We start from the raw sequence: 26,041 nt of genomic DNA on the forward strand, positions 1-26,041 counted from the left end.
ACCCATCTCGTTCCTAAATGACAATGATTCGCTTGTGTCTATTAAACCTTTGACAAAATCACACCGGAACGTTTAAATCTGTGTTGCCGCTGCCACTGACCCACAGAAAGCAGTTATATTATGGATAGGTATGAAACTACTTCACAAACAGTCTTTTCAACCATGCAGTATCATTCTTTCTGTGTTACAAATATTAATATTATTACAGAAGTACTGGGATGAAAGTTTGTAGTTCGGATATAAACAGTGATGTCTACAGAAGCGATCAAAATAGAGCAAATCACCTTTTGAAAGTAACTTGTCCTTCAAAAAAACGGTTGAATAGATTACATTGTTACGCCACTAGGTGGCGACAAGTGACTTTAACATGTTTGTCATTGAATCATTAATTCAAGAGATTCGTTCAAAAACGCTGATTCATCCAGTAACGAAACAAGTGAAGTATTTATGAGTAAATTACTGAATCATTGATTCAAACAGTTTGATAATGAATTCAGATTAAATCAAACATTTTAAATAGACTGCAGAAATTAACATTTTGTCAGAAAATCTAGTAGTAAATTACATGTTGTTTTGTTTAGTTGTCTGTTCAGAATCACGAGAGAATCGTGATCTCTGTTTGAAACAATAAGAAATCATGATTCTCAATTTATCCAGAACTGTGCGGCTCTAGAGCATGCTAAATCTCAAACGTCTGGGAATCAACAGATTAAAAAAAAAAACGGCGAACAGGTGAGAGTCTGCTGGCAAAAAGTGAATGTGACAGAGCTCATTATTAAACGAGAATCAACATTGGATTGGCTTTTCGAAGATGTCGAGAACTGAGGGATTTGAAATGTTGTAAAAGTAACGCGGAGACTGTGATTTTATTACTCAACAGGTGAGTAAGATATCTTAATTGAAAAGATAAATTGCCATATGTAGCTCTCTAACAGAGTTCATTGTAAACCATTATTGGTTGTTGTAGCGCTGTGCTGGAATTTATTTTGAAGGAAGTACCATGTCTATTAATAGGCATAACTATAGTTACATCTTCAGCTAGATGCGATCCTTTCCATCTAAACTGGTTATATCTTTTAAGCCTAGGGCCCTGTTTCCACCGGGAATTAAGATGTGTTTTGGTCGATTGGATCACAAGTGGACGATGCTAAATACAGGTGTAAATGAGGTGTAAAATGTTTTGAGCTTGTCCACTTTCGACCACTTCCAGAGGTAGTCGAAAATGCATTCGATCGGATTGCTTTCACAGTGTAAACACTCATGTGGTCGAATGTGTTCCAACAGCCACAAAAGACTGCCTACTTTCCGCCTAATGACTTAACGTGTACACATTATGGAAAGCATACTAGCCAGATGAGATTTTAAGTTTGTCGGCAGACCCAATTTTGAGATGAAGATGAAAAATGTACCAAGCACAATGTTCTCTCACCATTCCTGATTTGTAACACACACGCACTGCGTTCGGTGTGGTCTTGCGGCTATCAGAGCAGAAATGAAAGCTGCTGCTCCCCATGTGTTTTTCAGTTGTCTCCGTGCACGTACGTATGTAAATTGTTACATATTATTTTGTCCATTAGATTGAAAGATCGGGAAAAAAACATACGTTTACCTGCCCACAGACCCTCCCCTTGAATAAATCAGGACAGAAGTGATTGAAAGTGGACAAAAGAGATGGATTAACATACCAGGTGAAAACGGGCATGTGTCTCCCTCGCCCACTTGTGATTTGATTGACCAAAATACATCTTAGTACCAGGTGGAAACAGGGCCTAGAAAAGAATGTTTTATGAGCAGTAGGATAACCACATTCATCAGCACAGTCACGCAGAGCCGAAGCACAACCAAAACAATGTCCACAAAAAGCATGCAATTTTGTTTTTTAACCGCTAGAGGGCCAAAAGTTACTGTTACATGTTCACTGTTATGTTCCGTTAGTTTGACCTAGTTTTCCCCATTCTGTTTTATTAGTCATTGCTTTCACCTGAGTCTAGTTAATTACCTTGTTAAGTTCCCTTTGTTTGTCCCGTGTATATATACCCTGTGTTTTCCTCCACTCCTTGTCCGTTCTCGTTCATGTTGATGTGCTTCTTGTATTCCTGCCTGTTTTGTCATTAAATACTATACTACGTATTCTCCGTCGTCCTTGTTCCTTGCTACACAGCCAAACTGTAACAGAAGAACGGACCAAGACAGTTTTGCGGCGTTTTCTTTTCTTTTTGCTTCTTTTTCTTTCCTGTCACCATGGACGACCGCTCACTCTGCGTGTTTTACTATTCCAGCCTAAGCGAGCAGTCTCGGGCACGCCTCCCAGGGAGCGGTCCTTGGAAGGATTTCGCCGCATTCGTGGAGTGGGTGCTGGTGAGTAACAACCAGCCAGTTCCTCGGCCCCACCATCGCTGCTGTCCTTCAGCCCTTCATCTTCTGTATGCCAGATGCCTACAGTCTTCTGTCCACCAGCGCCATCCCACACAGAGGGACTCTGTGCCCCCTGCTCCACCTCGGACAGCCGACACTTCGGTTCCACCGTAGCTCCTCCTCCCTCGGCTCCACCGGACACCATCGGCCATACGGTTTCTCCGGGCTCCCTCGTCTTTCCTTGGTCAGTCGTCCACCTGCCTGCACCTACGGTGCCGTCTGGCTCCTCCTTCCCTCCAGCTCCGCCTACATCCTCGGTCCCACCGGTTCAACCTCTGTCCTCTGGACGTCTGGTTCCACCTCGGATGCTCGTCGCCATGGCTGCACCTCGGTCTCCTGTACCATCGGCTGCGCGTGGGCTCTTCGGCTCATCGGCTACATCAGGGTCTCCATCACTAGCCACGTCTCCATTGGTCGTCACCAGGGTGGTGTCTACCACCACGTTGACACCACCACGGCTCCTCCCACCTGCGACTCCACCCTGGGGCCTCGTCATGGTTGGTCTCTGGACCAACATCTGGCTCCTTCTGCTCCAGGTTTCCCCTTGGCTCCTCCCATCCTCCACTCCCCCATGGACTATTTCTTTGGACTCTTTTTCATTTTGCCGCCCCTCCTCTCCTCGCCCTCCTTCAGAGCCGCCCCCCCAGTTGGACTTCCCGGTAGGGGGGCGATATGTTACATGTTCACTGTAATGTTCCGTTAGTTTGACCTAGTTTTCCCCATTCTGTTTTATTAGTCATTGCTTTCACCTGAGTCTAGTTAATTACCTTGTTAAGTTCCCTTTGTTTGTCACGTGTGTGTATATATACCCTGTGTTTTCCTCCACTCCTTGTCCGTTCTCGTTCATGTTAATGTGCGTCTTGTATTCCTGCCTGTTTTGTCATTAAATACAAAACTACGTATTCTCCGTCGTCCTTGTTCCTTGCTACACAGCCAAACTGTAACAGTTACATAGTGTGCCTTTAATTAACTTTAATATATGGATTCATTAAGAGGACACTTTTTTTATATATTCATTATATATTCACTTTCATTCAATGTTTATATGTGTCAGAAACATTATGTTGTAAAGGAAATTATTTTTGTTGTTATTAATAGATTGTTTGTCACCAACAAATTTGGTTCTGCCCCTTTCTCTTAAACAACCAGTTAAACATCAAAGTGTCAGTCTTTGATCTTTGAACACTGCTATGCATAAAAGAGGAAGCAGTATGAAATGAGGCATACAACCAAAGTGACACTTTCAGCTTGACCAGGGTACTTTAGTTCTCTTAAATACATACAATATTTACGTGATACATACGTGAGCCTCAATCATTATTAGAAGACTATAATATCAAATTAACATCTTATAAGGTTGTAAGTAATCTCTTTAAACTTTTAAGAACTTTAGCAAATTAATAATTGCAATTGTAGATCTTTTATCTACTTACGCTACTTAGTGGGGTCAGCATGATACAATAGTTAGTGATCTGATCTTCTAAACAGTTTCATGTTCAAACTTTTCCTTGTTTATTTCTCTTTTAGATTAAGTACAGGTGCTACAGAATGAAGTTCAGGGTTTTGTTTACCCTCTTTCTCCTCACAATTGCAAGTATGTTTAAAAATGTATTTTAATTGAGCATTTTGTTTCACATTTGTGTTTGTTACCATATCGCTTGTTTGTTTTATAGATGGGACATGTGAAAGAGAGGATTTTATTCACCAAATTCCTTTGCTAGTTGCTGAACTTAGAAGCAGTGTGATTATACCCTGCTCTCACTCAGATGACTTTATCAATTCTATTTCATGGTATAAACAATCTATCAGCAAGAAACCAATTCTCATAGCATATTCAGAACATGTTTCAGGAAGCGTTACATATCAAAATGGCTTTGACAAGACAAATCGATACTTTATCAGAATTGGAAGTGGCTCTTTTAATTTGAGCATCATTCACTTGGAGGAATATGATTTTGCAAACTACTATTGTGCTGTGAGGTTCTTGAACATTATTAGATTTGGAGAAGGGACGATTCTGCTGCCTAAAGGTGAGTTCATATTTGTGTTCCACAATCCACAATCTGGTTGCACATAATTGTGTATTGTTTTAATGTATTTACAGAATGTTGAATTTCTTTCAGAAAGGGACAGAATGAGAAGCACCAGTGTTCTCCAGCAGCCTGTGTTTCACAGACTTCATCCAGGAGACTCAGTGACTCTGCAGTGTTCGGTCATCGGTGAGATCTGTGCCGGAGAATACAGCGTCTACTGGTTCAGACATTCATCAGGATATTCTCATCCAGGAATCATTTACACCTATGATAACAGGAGTGATCAATGTATGGAGAGATCAGAGAACAGCTCTTCTACCCAGAGCTGTGTCTACAGTCTCCCTCAGACTGAACTCAAACCATCTGATGCTGGGATTTATTACTGTGCTGTGGCCACATGTGGGAAGATACACTTTGGAAATGGAACTAAGTTGACTATTGAAGGTACAGCAATATTTGATTTTGATATATGCAACATATAGTACCACACTATTTTCCAGCCAACAATTATTAAAATTTCTTTGTTTTATGTTGGTACTTGAACTCCTAAATCTATGTTACCATTTCAGCATCTTCGACCTTTTGGAATCCAGTAGTTTTAACCCTGTTCACAATAAGCGTAATATCCATAATTGTGAACATAATTCTGGTGAGACTGATACAAAAGAAGCTCAAAAAAGGTAAATATATTAAAATAATCTCATAGAAAAATTAAATACTAAAGTACAAATATTCATCACTAAATTGCTATTTTTTAAATTCTGATCAGTGTAATAACAAAGTATATTTTATTTTTATCCAAAGATGCTTCAAAACAAACCAGAAATCAAAGGAATCAGGTAATGAGTTTTTATTTGCCCTGTAAGTTATAGAGAATGAAAAGATCAAATGTTTTATAACACATTAAACTTGGCCTCTGTGCCTGTACAAGTTGCCACAGTGGTGACATGTGTAATTTGACTTCAGGAAAATAATTATATGTGGATCAATGTCATTTTATGATCATTTTTAAAATGTAATTTATTCCTGTGATGCAAAGCTAAATTTTTTGCATCATTATTCCAGTCTTTAGTGTCATACAATACTTCAGAAATCATTCAAGTAAAAAAAAAAAAAAAAAACACTGTTTATTTAAAATTATTTTTTTCGTAACAATGTTAAAGTCTTTACTGTCCTTTTGAACAGTTTATTGTCCTTGCTGAATAACAGTATGCATATTAATTTCTTTAAAAAAAAATCTTAATGACTTTTGAATGGTACTGTAACTGTGTATACTGATAAATATGGAGTGCTAAAACTTTAATCAAAATGGTAACTTGAAGTGCAGATTTTTTTAAATATATTTTTTTATTTATTAAATATATTTATTTATTTATTTACTTTTTGTCCAAAGCAACATGTCTGTTTGTGTTGTTTCTGTTGAGTACAATTATAGCAAATCATAAAATGTATGGTTTTCAGTGATGTAGGTTGATCATGTTTGTTTTTCCTGTGCAGGTTGAGGAAACAGAAGCCCTAAATTATGTAGCCCTGAGTTTTTCTAAAAAGCCTGCCACCTCAAAAAGATCTGCAGTGAAAACCAGCCAAAAAGAAACTGTTTATTCACATATCACAAAGCACTAGTTAAGATAATTACTAATGCTAAGAAGTTATTGTTGTTGTTACATTGTTTTATTGTTAGTTTTACCAGTCTGGACATTATCTGATTTTTTTTTTTTTTTTTTTTTTTTTTGATTTATATTCACTGTTAATGTATTTTTACATGTAAATATCAACAGGAATAACACCAATTAAAGAATACTGTCCGAAACATTTTTTCTCCACCACTGGCTGCTGGTGCACCCTAACATTTTTTGTCCATCTTTTTGCAGAGAAACTGTTGCGTCATTGATTCTCCACATGCATGAACGCTCTCCAATTGATTTCCCAATGATTCCTGCACCTACTGATACACAAGAACGCAAGACTGCGAAGAATTCTAAAACGGCATTCTTGCGCGAACACAGGTAGTCTAAATTCAGTATCGCTTGTTGCAGATGGAATCACATTCCATATATGGACAAGTGCGGTTGTCTATCGTATTTCTTGACAAGTGCTCCAAACATAAAGCAGAGTTAGCCAAACATAGCCAATCAAATTTTTTTTTAAAAAAACACATGTATTTATGAAAATAGCACTGATACAGCATTATGAACCATGAACACGATAACGCGATGACACAGTGGATTAAAGAAGTCAATGATAAAACCCGAAAATGGACAGAATGGTAAATATGCCTTTATTCTTCCTGCTTGCCCTGTTGAAAAAAAAAAACCCAGCATATGCTGGTTAGGTATGTTTTGAAGCATGGAAGCTGGTCCTTAGCTGGTTTATGCTGGTCCTTAGCTGGTTTAAACTGGTCAAGTGCTGGTCCAAAGCAACTAGCTCTAGCTTAGGACCAGCACTGTCCTCCAAAAAAAAAAAAAAAAAACGACCCTGTAGGTCGTTTTTCAACCACCTTATTACGACCTATATTTACGTTTTAAAGTCATGCGCCCTCTAGCGGGCGTAAAAATAATGACAGTATCGTGTTACGTCTGTCGTCATGAAATGACGTATGACTGTCGTTACCAATCAAAATGCGTGTTCATTTAAATGCAATGTGTGGACTTTTTACACCATTTGTCCTATTTCCATTAACTCTTTTTTATTTTGTTATTAACGATTACTTTTATTGGTTGGAGAACATGGTGTTTTTTCAACAGGGTAACTCTGTTAGATTGAAGTGTCATTTGGTCAGTAGTGCTTGTAAAAGTGATGAACATAATAAGAATATGGGCTAGTAGGTTTTAATTGCAGGCGAACAGCCAACCGATATTATAATGATAGAAAAGATGCTTGCGAGTTTGTTGTGGTGTTTCGATTGTGAACGAGTCATTGATTTTGAATGAATCTTTTAATGAACCAGTGAACTTTAAAGCCCATTCATGGAAGTCTCTCATTATTGGATGAGCCACTGAACTTTTGAAGTTTAGTTGTGATTGCTTTCCTGTAATGACTGACTAGAATGAAAGACTGCAGCTTTCTTTCTTGGTATTTGACAAAACAGAGGAGATCAGCTTCTATTATTATTTTATTATTATTGTGGTGGCGTTTTCCCCAATAGCTTAATGACAAAGAAGCCGTGTCATGCACTTTGATTCCTTGTAGCTTTATCCTGCCTTTAAAGAGAATGGATGGTGAATTGATTCAAAGGAATCGACTCACTGGGATGAATCAATTTTTCTATCACTATTCATCCCAGTAGTTAAAGAGGTTTGGGACTCTATACTGACTCAGTAAGATCTGTGCAGGAGAATACAGTCTTTACTGGTTCAGACATTCATCAGGATATTCTCAACCAGGAATCATTTGGACCCATAATAACAGGAGTGATCAATGTATGGAGAGATCAGAACGGCTCTTCTACCCAGAGCTGTGTCTACAGTCTCCCTCAGCTCTAGAAAACAAAATTTATTTCCATTCCCCCCTTTGTAGACTGAAAACACAGATGACTTAAATATGTAGCTTTAATTTTTTCCAAATTGCCAATAAGCTCTAGAAGAGACTGTTTATTCAGATCTCACACATTATTCACATATTATTATTATTATTATTATCATTATTCAAAGTAGTATTAGTAGTTTTGTTATATTAATAATTTTGATGACTATTCTTTTTAATTTAAAGATATCTGTTGCTGTCATCTTGCTTTTAGAATATTGTGAATTTTTACAAAAATGTTTTAAATGTAAAATGAAAATGAAATTGTCTTTTGAAGATTAAAGGATTGAATGTGATATGAAAGGCTGCAGAGTCATTAATTCATTTTAATACTAAATAATGATGAGCTGAATGACTAAAGTATTTATATATCTTCAGTATATTTAACTCAAAAGATGACCTGATAAGTATACACCCCTTCCTTTTTATTTATTTATTTATGCAAACTAAATTGGACCCACCATTCAGTTACTGATTGATCACACTATATTAGGGACAGTTCTGCTCATAAGTTTACATACCCCTTACAGAATATATAAAAAGTGCATGTTTTTTTTTAGTTAGTATTGTCATGAATGAGCTTTTTCACATAACAGATGTTGACATATACTCTAAAAGACAAAATAATAAATGATTTACACAAATAAACCATATCAAAAAGACACGAAGGCCCTGGTGGGTGGGTGGGTGTGTGTGTGTGTGTGTGTGTGTGTGTGTGTTTGGTGCAGGGGCACTGGTGTGTGTGGTGGGGTGGTGTGGCATAGCGACGGCCCTCAACTCATATTTTAGTTATAAAACACTTACAAAACTATATTTGGACCAAAGTGCTGTACATAAAATCACAACATCATTCACAACAGCAGTTAACAGCACAACTAGCTACACACACAGTAAGTGTAGTAAACATAGGCTGAGTTTCACTTTTGTTTTGTGACAAACGGTCTGATAATCTGTGGATCAGCGTGTGGCAGCATAAATAACATTTGGTTCCTCCTCCCTCATGCCTCTTACTGGTCTTCTACTCTTCTTTTTGTCTAAACTTAGAGCTGCATAGTTCAAGTCTTCATCTTGTTCCTGGCAACATAAAAAATACAAATATGCTATGAATGTACACAATCAGATAGGGGAAACTGGGGAGGTTTGTAACACTTTTTTAACCATAAAAACATGGATATCATTTAACTTTTGTGCATGAATTAAACAAATTTACACAAAATAATTTTTATACCAACTCCCATTCAATCCATTCTCTCAACTCCATCCCAAAAAAAAACCTAAAATAAACAATTAAACAATCTGAAAATATGATTGAAATATGTGCTAATAATTGAAACAAACATAAAGCGTGCATGTTAGTCACTTTCATAGCTGTGTCAAATGTCGGATTATACACATATTTTCTGTAATGTTTGTCTGTATAGAAAAAGTAAATATAAAAATAGTGTTACAACCCTCCCTGTCTGCTCAGCCATATTTTACACTTAGATCGGCTTAACATTTAACATTTATATAACCTGGAAGTCTACTTTGACTAGGGATTTCATCGATATAGCTCATTTTAAAACCCTGTGATACAACCAGGTTCCCCTGTAGTAGAAATAATTTAATTTGAAATACCTTTTGCTGCAACTGTTTGTTCATCTCTTTATTGTTACCATGGCGCTGAGCATCTATGGAAAACAAGATAGTCCTCATTATTATTTACTATCCCAGGACAGCACTTATCATTCTTGCTGATTTAATAATATCATTATTGATACCAGAAGTACAGAAACATATTATCAATTAATCTAATGGTTAAAGGTTTTTGCTAGTATATTTGTTAATAGGTATGTGCTACTGTGTTGTTTACTTGCCTTGTCTCTGCTTATTACTTTTCTTCAACCTGATTAAGAGTACAGTCGCAAAAACAGTAGGAAGCAGAACCAAGCTACTCAAGATCAGTGTCAGTGTATAATAGATGTGGCAGCATCTTGATGTTTCTTCAGTCGCCCCTGTTAAAAGCATTCAAATAATTAAAAAAAAGAGAGAGAAGGGGAAAGACAGAGAGAACAAGACGATTATTGTAAGCTAGAAATGAAGAAAAGTTGCAATGAATGAGTGCCAAATTTAGTTTCTAGATAACACATACCACAATCCGCATTTGCAGTATCCTTTTTAAACTGATTAGTCTCTTTGAAGATAAAAAAAATTAATACAAAATTATGAATAGTAACTGAATAGCAACAATACTGAATATGTATAATTTTGGAATAAATAAATGATACCAACAGATCAAATGAAGACTCAAGTATTACCATTTACTACCACTAACTGTGTTTTGTTGTGAAATTTCATGTAGTTTGTCAAAAAACTTCCACAGTAATAAAATCCAGAGTCAGAGACGTCCACATTGACAATCTTCAGGGAGGAACATGCGTTGTTCGCTGACATCTCTATATGATCCTTCTTAAAGCCATTCAAATATATGATGTCCCCTGGTTTGTCACCCACAAATTGAGTAACAATGCAAAGTGGTAGAGATACATTTATCTGTTTGAACCAGGCTATGTAACTGGGCTCTGTCAAGATGTTTGGACACAGAAAAGAGACAGTAGTTCCACTGTTTACCGTTTTCACCAAAGTTACAGACGTTCGTTTTACAAAGATGATACCTGAAAACAATCAATAATGTCATAAGAAAAAAGTAGAAGACATTGATTCAGATTCAGATGTAAGATGTGTTTTGCATTTAGTCTAAAACATTGTGTTGTGTCATGTCTGAAATTACAAAGTAATTAAAAATGTTAAAGAACTTTCAATGGTATGTGACTTTCTTCTGTAGAACTCAAAAAAAAAAAAAAAAGATATTATGAAGACCTTTGGTGTCCAAAAAGTCATTGTTGGAGGCCTTTAAAAATAAAACAAAACAAAACAAAAAGACATTCCTCAAAATATATTCTTTTGAGTTCCACAAAAAAGAAAGTCGGTCATACAGGTTTGAAACAACATGTGGGTGAGTAAATTATGACAGAAATTTCATTTTAATTGGATGAACTCTCCCTTTAAAACTATGAAGGAAATATATGAATGTAAATGTCTAATGACAAGATTGTTCAGAATCTAGCAAACCTAAACCCTGAAGAGTAAACTCAACACTGTGATGTTTCTATACTTCTTGAAAATAGCTTTGCCATGTGTTTTTAAAATCAGTTATTTAACGAAAGGTAAATGACAAAGCATTGGCAAATTATATCCTATGAACAGATTTTGTAGAACATTCAGTATACGTTTTTGTGCTGTAGAATATTACGCATGAACCAGTATAATATATAGTAGGTACACATTGTTATATATTATTTATTAAATTCATGGCAAACATTCATTGTTTCATTGTCATAAATTCTATAGCAAACATCATAAATGTATATTTACCTATTAAAAAGAGCATCAGAGGATGTGTTGCAGACAAATTCATGTTTACGTTCCAGTCAAATCGACTCAACTGAGAAGAATCGAATCCAGCTTTATTTATTTGAAGGGGGAGTGGCTTTTACACAGTACATGCTCCCATCTGTATTAAAGCAGACTCTAATTTACACAGTATATAACAACTTTGAAAGAGGTATCGTCTAAAACACATGTTGCAATGTTATGAAATAATAAAAATGATAATAAACTCACTTCTCAGAGATCTTGAATTCTCTACTTTTTTAGAATCTCTAGATTTTTTTCTTTTTGGAAACATAAAAAAGGACAACACAGCACTAAGTAGATCTGATCTAAGTAGATCCATCGACCTTGCTGTACCTTAATTGTATGTACATGTAAAAATAAATAAATAAATAAATAAAATAAAATAAAATACATACGCCAGTTAAAATCTCACATTTGACACCATCACTAACTGAAGGCTAATGGTCTGAAGTAATGATGTATGGTGTCAGTGTCTACATAAGCTCAATGGCAGATTTCAATGCCTTTATTTCATTGCTAAATCTTGTGCAAGTCTTATATCATTCTCAAAACAATTAAAATAAAGCTCAGCCATTAGGTGGAGACATTTCTGTCATAGTATCATTAATTATTGTTTGAAATGCATGTTTGAAATGTTGGAGGCCGTCAGATCTGGCCAGCTTGAAGGGTTATATAAACAGCAAAATGACTTTTTTTATGTTTTATATAGTGTTTATTCAATATAAATTGAGAAACCCATAATGAAGAATGAAATACATGTAAGTAAAATATATAAGTGGGCTACTAGCTAAATAACACAATTTTGCACAATAAGTCTGTGGAAACATGTTTTTAGAGCATTATTAAACAAGTTGGATGTAGCTAATCATCCATTTTATTTTTTTTTTATTTATTTTTTTTTTTTTAAGAGATATGTGAGCACAGCAATTGTAGACCAGCCACACCACAGACCACATGGCCGTGTTTGAACATAAGCAGCCTCTCATCAGATAAAATGGCAGAGGGGTTGGAAACAAAGAATCATTTCCTGTAGGGAGTGACAGGAAGTAGCAGTTCAGAGTAGAACGAGCCCTGGTGAGGTGAACTTCAGCGGACCAACACATGCTGAATGAGCTTTACTCTAGTTTTACCTTAGCAATAGTTGTTACATTTTATTATTTACCAATACCCTAGCAATAACTGACACATGTGGTTGGGTCTAAACTAAAATTATGATTGGTTGTTTAGCTTCAGTGTGTCCTGCATGTGTACAGTACACTAAGCTATTTTAATGAGGAGAAATACAAGATGTTTATTTAGTGTGTGTGTGTGTGTGTGTGTGTGTGTGTGTGTGTGTGTACTGAGATGTATGACTTAATTACATGTAAACCGTTTTGCAACACATTCACTCATTCATTCACAAAAATATCCCTCTTACAATTTTTTTTGCATTTTTCCTATATTTGTGTGCTGTTCTGTTAATAGTTGGAGTATAGTATGAAACATTTTTTCTTCTTCTGTTGTCTGATGTTGGTAGAAGCAGCAGCATGATACTTTATACACGTGTGGTTTTGGACTATGAGCCCAGGCCACAAAAAAAAACTCGCAGTCACCTAGTAAGATCGAGAATGGAAAGAAAGTGCTCGCACCTCAGTGGGTGAAAGTTTCCATTGAACCTCTTATAATTAAAGTGTGATAGTGACTGACTAAACTGAAAGTGATGTTTGACCTCCTGTTTTAGGCTGGTTGTGTTAAATAAAAGGCCTAGTATGTATTTCAACAATTTCACATTATCACAAATGCTATTTATAATTAAAATGACTTTCACATCATTCACAGCTCCAACCACATAATTAATTAATCTAATCTAATGCAAAATATCAGGATCCCATACAAAACTTTAACAGGTGGAGGTGTTCTGTTGCAACACACCTCTTCACACAGGATTTCAGCACCATGGACAGAGACACGTTATATTGATAACTTTTCACATTATATACTTTATTTTTAATCAAAGTGGCCAAATAAAAGATGTGTGTGTATTTACCTTGATGGATGTTATATGATTAAATACAGCTTGCAGTTAATCTCAATGTTAGATGAACTAAGGCCTAAATCAGCTGCTGGAAAGAGATCAAATAAGGTCTGGTTTTTATTATGCAAAACTGCATGAGAAGACAAGGCCAAGAAGTAAACTGCTCATTGATTTTTCATTTTTCTGCAGGCCTTGACTGTGTGACCCAACTAAAGATGAGCGAGTCTGAGAAGAAAGACGGATGACTTGGCTGGGAAGAACAGTTGTCCAGGTTTAGTTGTCCTCAATGCCAGGTTTTCACTGATTGTCCTGATGAGGACAGAATGGGTATGATTTTATTTTATTTTTTTCACCATAGCAGATGTACAATTCAGCCCAATTAAAACTGATGGCAGTGTAAAAATATACTACATTCACATTTTTATTAAAACGCTTTGTACATTCATATTTTTAGTTACATAACTTTCTCAGCAACGATGAGCCTCATGATGGTAATCATGGGAATTATTCATGTGTTTTTCTGACTGATTGACTTCAGACACCACAATGTTCCACAGCATCTATAAAGCAAGATAAATGCTTCTTATACAAACATTAATGGTTACACTTTATTTTGATAGTCCTATAAGTAACTTTGCAACTACATCTCAACTACCAGACATTACATTAGAGTATTAGTAGACTGTCTGCTTAATATCTGCTAAGACTTAGTATTGATGGTCCCATAACACACATTCTACTAACTATAAGCAACTTTGCAACTAATTGTCAACTAGCTGTCATTAGAGTATTAGTAGACTGTCTGCTAAAATATCTGCTGACATTTTATTTTGATGCTCTCCCAACAAACATTCTACTGACTATAACTTTGTAACTACAACTTATTCTACTAACCCTAACCTAACAGTCTAGTAATACTCTGAGAGTTACTTGACATGTAGTTGCAAATTAATGAGTGATTTGACATGTAATTGCATTATGTCTAAAGTGGACCATCGAAACAAAGTAACCACATGAATTTTGCATCTTCAGCGAGCAGGTTTGGTTATTTTGCACTTTGTTTGCTGCAAAGCACATGAAAGTCTCCAGTGCATGCAGTATTTGATTCATCTTAGTAGTGTTATGTACCACATGGGAAATTTGCCCTTTACTTTATTTATTTTCAGAAAGCGTGTGGTCATGATGTCAAACTGATACTTTTATCTTGTGTGCCATCTGTGACTCAATGTCACACACATTTAAGGAGTTAATAGTTTTTTATACCGACCCTCAACAGTAGCAAACAGCAAATTAACACCTTACCTGCACATAAAACAATCTTCAGACATGTTATCTGATTTGGGTTTATTTTAACATCAGTGTTAGATCAAACCACAATGCATAGGATGTGACAGGGACCGAGGCTCCAACCAGAAGACAGAGATTGTTAGCAGCATCACTTCCTGTGGAGGAGTGACAGAGAGAAGCTGCTCAGTACAGAGTGAGAAGTGTTGAAGTGAACTTCAGCGGACCAGCATTGACATTGACCTTTGCTTTAAATATACGATTGATATAACAAACACTTTATAAAATTAAAAAATGTATGTTAGAGCAGAGTTGCTGTTTAAAGTTGCTTTAGGTTTATTACAAACAGTTATTTTAGATTTTGTAATCAAATATATATTTTTCAATTATTAAAATAAAAAAAAAATAATAATAATGTTACATTTAATAAAAATCTACAGATATAAATGAAGAAAAATTAGATCATGAGATGTTTGTTTGCACTTCAGCATGTACCTTTGTACATGCATTGCTTGCGCACATTGTGGTTTGTGTCATTTTCCAACCACAGGACTGACCTCTTGCTTGTTTTGAAGCCCCTCTCTGTATCAAAACCACAAAAACATCCTTTTCAACAGACAAACATTTCTGTTTAATTAAAGAAACACAACCCCCTACCCGCTGTACTGCTGACTACATTTAATGACATTAATGTTTTTTTTCATTAAATGTAAACAAATCATATCAATATTTGAATGTATGTTGGAAACAGAAATTATCCTTACTCTTGAGTAATGTATATTCTGTGTTTAGTTTTTAAACAAATAAGACTCTGCACTGATAAATGTATCTGCACTATGTATCTCATAGAGTAAATAAAGACAGCAACCAGAGATAAATGGACATCCTAGGAATCCTGAAATCCTGAAATAGTCTCTAGACAAAGCACTTTGAAATAAGAAAAAAGGTGTGATTTAGGAAGGCAAATTTTATCTTGTAGTGTTTACGCTGTAGATTTTAATTTTTTATCCAAGCTGTGCAGAGGAAACTGAAGATTTAAACTTTAAAAGCAATGTCACTCAGCAGTGTAAAAAGTTTTTTGTTTCTGCACATGAACAGATATGTGTCGAAACTATATAAATGATCATATGTTATATGAAATAATGTATTTTGTTACAGACCACTACTGCAGACTTTCACATGTTGACCTCTTCTAACACCACAAGAAAATAGGCCGCTCTCTATCACAGCCCTATTAGCAGAACATCACCTTAGAAGTTCTCACTTTGCACTGAGTAGCTTCTTCCTGTCTCAGTTTCTACAGGAAATGATGCGCTTTATTGCTCCCTCTCTGACTGGAGCCACGTTGCACAGTCACGCTTGTGTGGTTGAGAACAAACCTATCAATAATGTATCTGAAGCATACTCACTTCAAAGTCTGAGATCACAAACAATACAATATTTACTGCAGTAAACTACAGTATTAGAAAACTGCAAAAGCTTGTGAATTTCTGTAAAATGTTACAGATCAAGAGTATAATAAAACTCAGTTCTCTATCATTTCTGTCTATAACAGTCTGTGAGTTTAATATGTCTTTCATTTACATATGACCTTTAACACTGAGTTTGGTATCATAGTTTAATTCAAAAAGTGTTGTGGCTTTGTCAAAGAAAAAAAAAAAGGATTTAGGGAAAATACAATTGCATACTGCCCTCTACTGATGCTTTTTGTCACATACTGTCAACGTCAAAAAAAAAAAAAATCAGTGGGGAGTATAATTTTTCCTTTTTTATATGCACTGTAAAAAAAAAGATTCCTGTTGCTTTTAAAATATCTGTGGCAACATATTTGCAGAAACACCTGTAAATTTTACAATTTAAAACAGTAATTTACAAAAATAAAAATAAAAATAAATCCATCAGCTGTTTGTTTTGTCTGAGTTAGCAAGGCTATAATTATTTAAATCTGTATTGTACCACATCCATATAACACAGAGAGAAGAGAAAGTCACATGATGAATCAATTCATCACAAGTAGCTTTTCCACAAGCTGAGGTAAATACTAATATAAAGAAGATCCACACAGTTTACGACTTTTCACTGTAAATTATAAGATGATTTGTTCTAAAATCCATGTTTATGGTAAGGGCACGCGTTGAGTGCAATTCAGGTCTCATTCGCCCCGATTCAGCGGGGTCCTGCCCACAGTGGTGGGCCCCGAGCAGATTCTGGTTATGGCACAAGAAGTAGAGACTCTTCTACGTAAGGAGGCTTTAGAAAGAGCTCCTTCTTCCAGCAGGGAGTCAGGGTTTTACATTGTCCCAAAAAAGGTTGGGGGGTAGCGTTCAATTTTAGATCTGCGGCAACTAAATCATTCTGTAGCAAAGCTCAAGTTCAAGATGCTCACTATCAGACAGATCGTGTCACAGATCAGGTCCGAGGACTAGTTTGTCACGATAGATCTAAAGGACGCATACTTCCACATGTCCATCTTCCCACAACACAGGAAGTTTCTGAGATTCGCTCTCGGGGCGACGCGTACCAATATCGAGTTCTTCCTTTCGGCCAAGCCTTTGTCACCTCGCACTTTCACGAAATGTGTAGATGCGGCTCTGACACCCCGCATATGCGAGGCATTCGCATTCTCAACTACATCGACAACTGGTTGATTGTAGCTCATTCAGAGCAGATGGCGGTTCAACATCGAGACACATGAGGAAGGCTAATTTCTCACTGTGTGTCTTTAGTAAGTCCTCATTCCTCATAACGCCAATAGAGGGTTTGCGCTGACATAAGCTGTTAGTAAATCTGGCCCTAAATCTATCATGCTTGGTCACCTTGGTCAACGACACCACCAACAATGAAGCCCAAGTTAAAATAAAACAAGCTTTCTCTGTACATGATTAAGAAGGCCATTCCCAAGAGATGGAGACAAAGAATAATACATTGAGAAGAAGCAGCGATTCAGTGCAGAGTGAGGCCTGCTGAGGTCAACTTCAGTGGACCAACACACACAAGTCGTTGACTTAAATAATAGCTGTATTAAGTGGTTTGGCTAAAATACCATTGGCAATACTTTGAGATAATTATGGAATGATTTCTATAACACATGTATGTGTATATGCAGGTACTGTAAATGCATTCTTGCAGACTTGCATTAAGCCTTAACTACACTATACTTAAAATGTATAGATGAAATCAATGTGGTTTGCATCATTTGAATGAAGTTGGTCATCAGAGTTTGAGTCTTTCCGACCCACAACAGTGACCTCTTTTTGTCTCTCTGTGTCAAAACCACACAAACACAGACGTTACCAAAACTTTTTCCATTACCAAAACCACATTCTGTTACAACCTACTTCACCAGTTATGATTAAAAACGTTTTAACAACTGTCAGAACATATAACTTGGATTTTGTTTTAAATTCAGTGAATTCGTTGCAATTCTACATCCATTCTATTTTTCCCATTTCCTCTGTTGTAAGTTTGGACAAGCTTGGAGATTCGCTCTCGGGGCGACGCGTACCAATATCGAGTTCTTCCTTTCGGCCAACCTTTGTCACCTCGCACTTTCACGAAATGTGTAGATGCGGCTCTGACACCCCGCATATGCGAGGCATTCGCATTCTTAACTACATCGACAACTGGTTGATTGTAGCTCATTCAGAGCAGATGGCGGTTCAACATCGAGACACATGAGGAAGGCTAATTTCTCACTGTGTGTCTTTAGTAAGTCCTCATTCCTCATAACACCAATAGAGGGTTTGCGCTGACATAAGCTGTTAGTAAATCTGGCCCTAAATCTATCATGCTTGGTCACCTTGGTCAACGACACCACCAACAATGAAGCCCAAGTTAAAATAAAACAAGCTTTCTCTGTACATGATTAAGAAGGCCATTCCCAAGAGATGGAGACAAAGAATAATACATTGAGAAGAAGCAGCGATTCAGAGCAGATTGAGACCTGCTGAGGTCAACTTCAGTGGACCAACACACACAAGTCGTTGACTTAAATAATAGCTGTATTAAGTGGTTTGGCTAAAATACCATTGGCAATACTTTGAGATAATTATGGAATGATTTCTATAACACATGTATGTGTATATGCAGGTACTGTAAATGCATTCTTGCAGACTTGCATTAAGCCTTAACTACACTATACTTAAAATGTATAGATGAAATCAATGTGGTTTGCATCATTTGAATGAAGTTGGTCATCAGAGTTTGAGTCTTTCCGACCCACAACAGTGACCTCTTTTTGTCTCTCTGTGTCAAAACCACACAAACACAGACGTTACCAAAACTTTTTCCATTACCAAAACCACATTCTGTTACAACCTACTTCACCAGTTATGATTAAAAACGTTTTAACAACTGTCAGAACATATAACTTGGATTTTGTTTTAAATTCAGTGAATTCGTTGCAATTCTACATCCATTCTATTTTTCCCATTTCCTCTGTTGTAAGTTTGGACACCAGAGCATGTGGCATAAGAGAATACGATCCACCATTTTGTTTTCTGATGCTTGTTGTTTGCATAAAGATGTGATGCTACATGCAGTTCCTCTTTTGTACTGTTCTCAGGCCACAAAGCGCAGCCTGCAAGAGTGAAAATAAAACAAACCTCAGTAAGAATCTGTCAGAGCTAACATTCATGTGGTCAGACATTTCCTGAGAAACTGTTCACAATGTTTTTGTAGTAGGCTATAAAAGATATTTCCATAATACCAAATGAATTTCAAAATACACATATGTCCCAGAGGGTGTATTCATGACGGTTGGTAAAATGGATGGATGGATCTAACAAAGCTCATTGAAGCTAGCATGTGTTATTTTTTTCTCAACCATTATTTTTTAATCATTTATTAACCTTAATTTGACCCTAAATTAACTACTATTGATTTATGCCTTCAGCACCAAGGACAAGGACATGCAACCCCCACATCTTTCTTTCACTGCTTTACATACAAACTTTGAATTAAAAATATTGCAGCTATTATTATATTGTATATAAGAAAGAAGGAAAGAAAGAAGTTGGACGTGTCATGCTGGTGCATAAATCTGTGTAATTGTTTAAGATAGCCTAATAGTAATTAAATATCATTTTCAAATCTTTTATCAAAGATTAAGAATTTACTGTACATAATAGTAGATAATGACATTATTTTGGTGGCAATGATTAAAAATCTGGACACAGAACTTGCATAATTATATAAAATATTAAACATAAACATTAAAACAATAAAGCCGGTTTCACAGACAAGGCTTAGATTAAGCCACGATTAGGCCTTAGTTCAATTAGGGCGTTTAAGTAGCTTTTATAAACGTGCCTTTTGAAAAAAAAAAAAAAAAAACAATGGCACTGGCACTGGGATTAGCTTAAGCCTTGTCTGTGAAACTGGGGGTAGATGTTTAATAAATTTACAAACATATCGATTTCGAATTGTACTTATGTTGATTTAAATTAAGAAGAAGAACATGCTTAATATTTTGCCCTAAATGCACAATGTACTTGTAATTATTTGTATAATACTCACACTTAGATTGAATTAGAATAATATGGGTCATTTCCACATTAATATAAGAAATTAATTTTTAGAACTTCAATAGAACATCAATAATTTTTGACGTGTTATGATTAAATGTTGTCATTAAAATGCTTCTCAACCAACATTCAGAGCAAACCCACACCTGTGCACTTTGCTCTCCTTGAGCCACACTGTCTGCACTGTACTGTAAATGGCGTCCTATATAAAGCTCTGCTCAAAGCCTCTCTCTTCAGAACACTGACTGCGTGACGAGTTCTCACCGCCTGACACTCAAGTTAAAAGATATGTAAGTCAGTTTTCTATCAAACTACTTACCCAAGGTCAGTGGATGTTTAATAAAAAATTGTAAATGTTAAAAAACGTTTATTGACGTTTAAACATTCTATTATATGTCTCCCTGTTCTAGGTGACAAAATGGCAGGTAACATTTCTAAAATATCTTCAGGTTTCTGTACTATACATAATAACTTTCATTTTACAGTTGCAATTTATCTCCATACACTGCATTGCTTGTGTAATGTAAAAGATCATTGTTATTATTATTATTTATTTTAAAAAAAATATATATATAAAGCTTATATATCGATAATTTACAATAATCACACATACAGGAATAACAATACATATATTCTGAAGTAACTTGATGATAGGATACAACGATCCATCCAAACAGAAACATAAAAATGAGCAAATGCCAGTGTTCTGTATTTTTAATAGAATTAGTGTTATTTGCTACATATCTGACTGATAATTAGATCATATGTATACATTTATTCTCATGCATTCCAAAAACAACATGATTTATATTTATTTATTTTGGGCAATTCAGAATGTACAACACTCTTCCAAGTGGTGTTTGTCTGCAATATTTTGATTTTGATCTTCAGTGGAGTGGTGAACATTATTCTATGTGAACGGCTGAGGAGAAGAAAATGTGAACTGTGTGCTGGTGAAGTATATTTTAATTTTGTTACCTGAAATGCTGCATAAAAGCAACATTGTAATCTTTTAATGTAGACATTTGATAGATATTATTATTATTTTGAAAGAGAGAGAGTGGCTCAGCAGTGGCTATTCATTCAATCAGTGTTAGAAATTCAGTCTTGTTTTTCTTTACCATTATTTTATTTTATCCCATTCTTGATTTTTGCAGCACATCAGAGAAGGTTTCATTCTCTGTCTGTCCCTCCTCAACCAAACTCACCAGTGTCTGATGCCAGTAGTAATCTTGTATGTCATAATATCTAATTTGTTTAATTAATTACTCAGCGCTAACCTTCATGCATTTATAGAGAAAACACATTTATGTTTTTTTTCCCTCACAGGATCGAGAGAGTATGGACCTTAACTACACAATGCTACAGTTCCCCGAAGACAACACAAAAACAGAGAGCTCAGAGAATGAGCAGGGAGAGAAGACCAGAAAGGAAACGGTCTATTCCAGCCTTAAATGTCAAATCTCAAACATCACTGAGGAAAACTAATATTTTTCAGGTGACTATACAGGTTCTAGAGCTGTGGACAAAGACGTAGTTTCACAAATGCATTGCTTTTCTTTATCCATGTCAGAACATACTACCATCTATAATTTATTCAAGTGGATCTTCAAATATACTGGGGTCACCGTGATTTTGCCAACGTATTTTGTTGATCCTGGAACAACATTCCTATCTGAAAATTTAGTCCTAACCTAAATCTAAAATCCTAACCTAACCTAAACTCAGTAAACTTGTCTCTCAAATCTGATTAGTTGTTCATACCCCCCAACAACACACACACACACACACACACACACACACACACACACACACACACACACACACACACACACACACACACACACACACACACACACACACACACACACACACACACACACACACACACACACACACACACACACACACACACACACACACACACACACACACACACACAATGCAAATTACAATATGCAAATGCAAAACCTGCAAACTGCAAATCCAAAGTAGGCACTATAGCAGCTCTGGCATACATTACAAAATGTACACCTAAAAGTAAGTTTTTGTAAATTTGTATTTGTAAAATTACTTTTTAATAAGTTTTTTTTTTTAAATGCATTTGTAAAATTACTTTTTAATGTGTAATTACTAGGCAGATTTCTTTCTTTCTTTTTCTTTTTTTTTTTTTTTTGGAACTAAACATTAAAAATGTCATACAATATTTATAAACCAAGTGGTTATATATAGGCTATATATTTGGTTATATATTTATATTTATAAAACAGTTAGTTCCTGTCCTTGATTCTGTTTGGTCAATAGCTGTGTTTTATTCACGATAAAACACTATGACCGCTTCAATCAGCGGTTCTGTGTATCACTACACAACACCCTTAGCAACCACTCTTAGCAACGTTAACTGTTTTTTCTCAGTTGATATTGTTCATTGAAGCTTACTGTATTATGCAGAAGAGTATTGTGAGAAAGAGATCGATTGAACGAGTTTAATACCTGCATTCAGGTCCTTCAGGTCAGTCCTATGTTCATAATAAAAAATCTGTTTAAATGTCTGATGTATTATCTTGTCCTTTTAACAGTTAAGGGGTTTTCCCGTGACTGACAGTGCTAGTCAAAGCATTTGTCAGTTTTGTCTTGTTCCCTGTTCACAACAGTTCAGTCTTTTCAGTCTAACTTCTGTTGCTGTTCACGGTCAGGGACTATTTTTTCCGGCGGAAGGAAGGCTTTTAGTGACAGTTTACTTCATGAAAGTTGCATTGATACATATTTTTTGGCTTTAATATTTGTATTGTGTGGTAACCGTTTTATAAAAGCAATAAGGTACATAATTGCTTACATAATTTTATTTCAGATGCCAGCATTTAGGCTACATAATATACACAAACTAGAAGTGATAATGCACAAGGTTACCAGCAAATGAAACTAAAGTGTTTGAGTTTAAAACCCCAAAAGATACTTTAAGTAGTTTAAAACCAACCTGTCAATAATTTTAATATTGACAATTACATCAAATGGATGCTGGATTTCACATAGCCTACCTGATATGGCCACTGTGATAATGGAATACTGTAGCACTTTTATGAATATACTTTTCAGATAAAACTAACAAATTCAGTCTTTAAATATTATCATCAGTAAACAAGTATCATTCAGCACTCACCCACGTCAACAGAAACCTATTTATCTATAATTATTAAGTTTGTGTTGCAGACAGTAGGCCTATTGCTGTCGATCTACAGTATGTGCTAAATACAGCAAGTGTATTTGAATAAAAATATTAAATAGATCTGTATGGAGTACCCCTTCACCCAAAAAAACAAGCATTATACTGCATGCAAATAAAAACAAACTAAATAAACATTAAATTAAATATATTTTATATTATATAAAATATATTAAATTTAATATAATTGCTCTGTGTTTTGAAACAATTACATAATAATTATGGCAAAAGTGTATCATTAACCATGCATATAAGGACATCATCTAATGATAACATTTGCAAGTTCTTACAGTAGATAAAACCATAAATACAGTATAAATTTCTGCTAAATATGTCTTAGAAAGCAGGAATTAGATTTCAGGTAACAAATACCAAAACAATCAATAGCAAATGACTTTAAGTGATATGATTTGTATGACCACATGTGAATTGTGTTAAGCAATGTATTTGTCCATGATTGATTAGTACAGTCATGTACATTTATTTTGTTCTGTGGAATGAAAGGGAAGATTGAGTTGGAAATGTAACCATAATGATCCATAATGTCATAATGAAATATTGCATACAGCAGTTCAGATGCAATATATGTTTGTAGTAAACACTTTATGTTGAGTTTCTCACAATCTGTGTGTTTCTAAACCTTCTCTTCTCTATCCAGAGCTCCATAGTGCAGATTTCTGGCAGGACACTGAAGCTCCCCCTCCGCAGACCAGGCTTTATATTGAAGATCATCACCACTGACCCTGAACCAATGACCAGACATAAAGCGCAGGCCAGTCCACACATAAGCTGTCTGGAAAGCTATGTTGTTATTTATCACCTCTGTGACAATGATCATGGAGGTTAGACTCATCACAGCAGTGTTTTTCGTCTGCAGTAGTCCAGGGCTTCATCCCGCATCTTATTCTGATGCACCAGAATGGGCTCAAAGACCTGCATACGGTAAAATGGTAGAATCCAAAAGCACAGATCATTGTGCAGTTTAGAACTGACTTCTACAGTGTTTCCTCCCCATCTCCTTATTTCCTCCTCCTTATCTCCAGTCCAAATCTATATATGTAGTCCAACCAAAAATAAATTAAAAAATCAGACTCAAAAATGAACAGTGACTGTAGCCTTCATTTGATAATCTACACAGTGAAACGTTGGTGTGAATTTAATGATAAAGTTATCACATCCCTCCAGTGTTTTTGTAGATAAGAGTACTGGCCAATCAGAAGATCACACTCTTTAAGTATTTGTGTAACAAATATATTTAAAGAAATCATGTGCTTACCAAAAGCAAATCTGCTGAAACGGAAAAACAGAGCATCCGTTTATGCAAAAACTCCAAATTGTGCATGACTAAGAGATCTTGACATAGGCCTACTTCAAAATGTGGGCAAGCAATTGAGTTAGGATGACCTACTGTGTAATTAAATATGATATACAATATAATCACTGTAAAATTAAATAAAAACTATATCTATGTGACAGTTCATCCAAAAAAATGAACTTTTTATCTCACCTTCATGCCATTCTAAAGCTGTATGACTTTCCTTTTGTGGAACACGAGAACATATTTTGAAAAAAAATTTTTTTTTTTTTTTTTTTTTTTATCCACACAATGAAAGTCAGTGGGGTCCATTGTTGTTTTGGACCACAGCAACTTTCATTGTGTGGACAATAAAGTTTAAACATTCTTCAAAATATATTCTTCTATGGTCTGTTAATGATGAAAGCATTTTCATTATTTGGTGAAACATGAATTAATAACAAGAGAATATTATTATTATTATTATTATTATTATTATTATTATTATTATATTTAGTGCACTAAGGTTTTTTGTGCATCTAAGAGCTACTAATAATAATGTTCTTATTCTGATGTCTCATTTTTCTATATAGTTTAAATATTTTGAGCAGAGAGATGTTTATGATACTGAACATTGTCTGTACATTTGTGTATTTTGCAATATATGTAGAGTGGAATTTCTGAAACATAAAAACATAGAAAGCAATTGAGATGAGTAATGTATAGTCTTTATTTAAAAAAGTAGACAAATATTTGAGTTTAGGTGTACATAGAAATAATCTTGTGTTAGTACACCTTTTCAAATAATTCTTCTTGATATGTTTGAACGAGAATCTCAAATAAAATCTCACACCAATTTCAAGTGATCATAAAACCAGGGCATCAGGAGTATCATCATTTCTTACAAATGTTACACATACATTAAAACAGGACATTTTCTGAAGTAAAAATCAAATTAAACCATTGCTAAAATGCTAACAAAAGGAACCTTCACTATTAAACTCATGTTTATAAAACAATGATTATGCCATTATCTTGAGATATATCTATACAAAGCCTATTTTAAAACATTAAATGCATAAACCAACCATTGTACATAAAACTAAACCATTTATGTCTCATCAACCAGAAAAGATTTGAGTTAACAAATTGCTAAAAATGGCTATATGTTGACTCTAATGCTAATTTGTAAGATTTAAAACTGTTCACAGTATATGTATGAACATAAGTATATTTTGTAAAGCAAAACACTAAAGATTGATTAGAAAATGTTTT

General features: G+C 35.3%; 2 protein-coding genes and 1 long non-coding RNA gene across 4 annotated transcripts; 2 read left to right on the top strand and 1 right to left on the bottom strand.

The window, feature by feature from the left end:
- Window positions 1–3,472: 3,472 nt before the first annotated feature.
- nitr3a (novel immune-type receptor 3a) lies at window positions 3,473–6,087 on the top strand. Of its 2 annotated transcripts, XM_051901464.1 has the most exons (7): window positions 3,473–3,774; window positions 3,943–4,009; window positions 4,089–4,445; window positions 4,539–4,892; window positions 5,018–5,128; window positions 5,253–5,287; window positions 5,946–6,087. In XM_051901464.1, the coding sequence occupies exons 2-7, from the start codon at window positions 3,964–3,966 to the stop codon at window positions 6,069–6,071; spliced, it is 1,029 nt and encodes a 342-aa protein (XP_051757424.1). In that variant the 5' UTR covers window positions 3,473–3,774; window positions 3,943–3,963; the 3' UTR covers window positions 6,072–6,087. The 2 variants fall into 2 exon arrangements, with proteins under 2 accessions (XP_051757424.1, XP_051757423.1); XM_051901463.1 differs by having other exon boundaries at window positions 3,473–4,009.
- Window positions 6,088–8,824: 2,737 nt separating this feature from the next.
- On the bottom strand, window positions 8,825–11,434 carry nitr7b (novel immune-type receptor 7b). Its single transcript, XM_051901466.1, has 6 exons — window positions 11,385–11,434; window positions 10,268–10,624; window positions 10,102–10,143; window positions 9,827–9,964; window positions 9,588–9,640; window positions 8,825–9,044 (listed from the first exon to the last, which is right to left on the bottom strand). Exons 1-6 carry the CDS (start codon window positions 11,425–11,427, stop codon window positions 8,928–8,930), a joined length of 750 nt encoding a protein of 249 aa, XP_051757426.1. The 5' UTR covers window positions 11,428–11,434; the 3' UTR covers window positions 8,825–8,927.
- Window positions 11,435–21,079: 9,645 nt separating this feature from the next.
- Window positions 21,080–25,140, top strand: LOC127516062 (uncharacterized). Its single transcript, XR_007930923.1, has 4 exons — window positions 21,080–21,202; window positions 21,407–21,483; window positions 21,579–21,747; window positions 24,131–25,140. It is a non-coding gene; the product is annotated as an uncharacterized LOC127516062 (long non-coding RNA).
- The last annotated feature ends 901 nt before the right edge of the window (window positions 25,141–26,041 follow it).

The sequence above is a fragment of the Ctenopharyngodon idella genome, chromosome 7 (genome assembly GCF_019924925.1).
Source record: "Ctenopharyngodon idella isolate HZGC_01 chromosome 7, HZGC01, whole genome shotgun sequence".
Lineage (NCBI taxonomy): Eukaryota > Metazoa > Chordata > Actinopteri > Cypriniformes > Xenocyprididae > Ctenopharyngodon > Ctenopharyngodon idella.

Bases quoted from the DNA above. Each gene is read 5' to 3' on its own strand.
- nitr3a (XM_051901463.1), top strand. From the start codon at position 3,964: ATGAAGTTCAGGGTTTTGTTTACCCTCTTTCTCCTCACAATTGCAA. The intron at 4,010-4,088 runs GTATGTTTAAAA...TTTGTTTTATAG, and splicing joins CTTTCTCCTCACAATTGCAA to ATGGGACATGTGAAAGAGAG. The intron at 4,893-5,017 runs GTACAGCAATAT...TTACCATTTCAG, and splicing joins AACTAAGTTGACTATTGAAG to CATCTTCGACCTTTTGGAAT.
- nitr7b (XM_051901466.1), bottom strand. From the start codon at position 11,427: ATGAATTTGTCTGCAACACATCCTCTGATGCTCTTTTTAATAG. The intron at 10,144-10,267 runs GTAATACTTGAG...TTATCTTCAAAG, and splicing joins ACAGTTAGTGGTAGTAAATG to AGACTAATCAGTTTAAAAAG. The intron at 9,965-10,101 runs GTATGTGTTATC...TGCTTTTAACAG, and splicing joins TACTGCAAATGCGGATTGTG to GGGCGACTGAAGAAACATCA.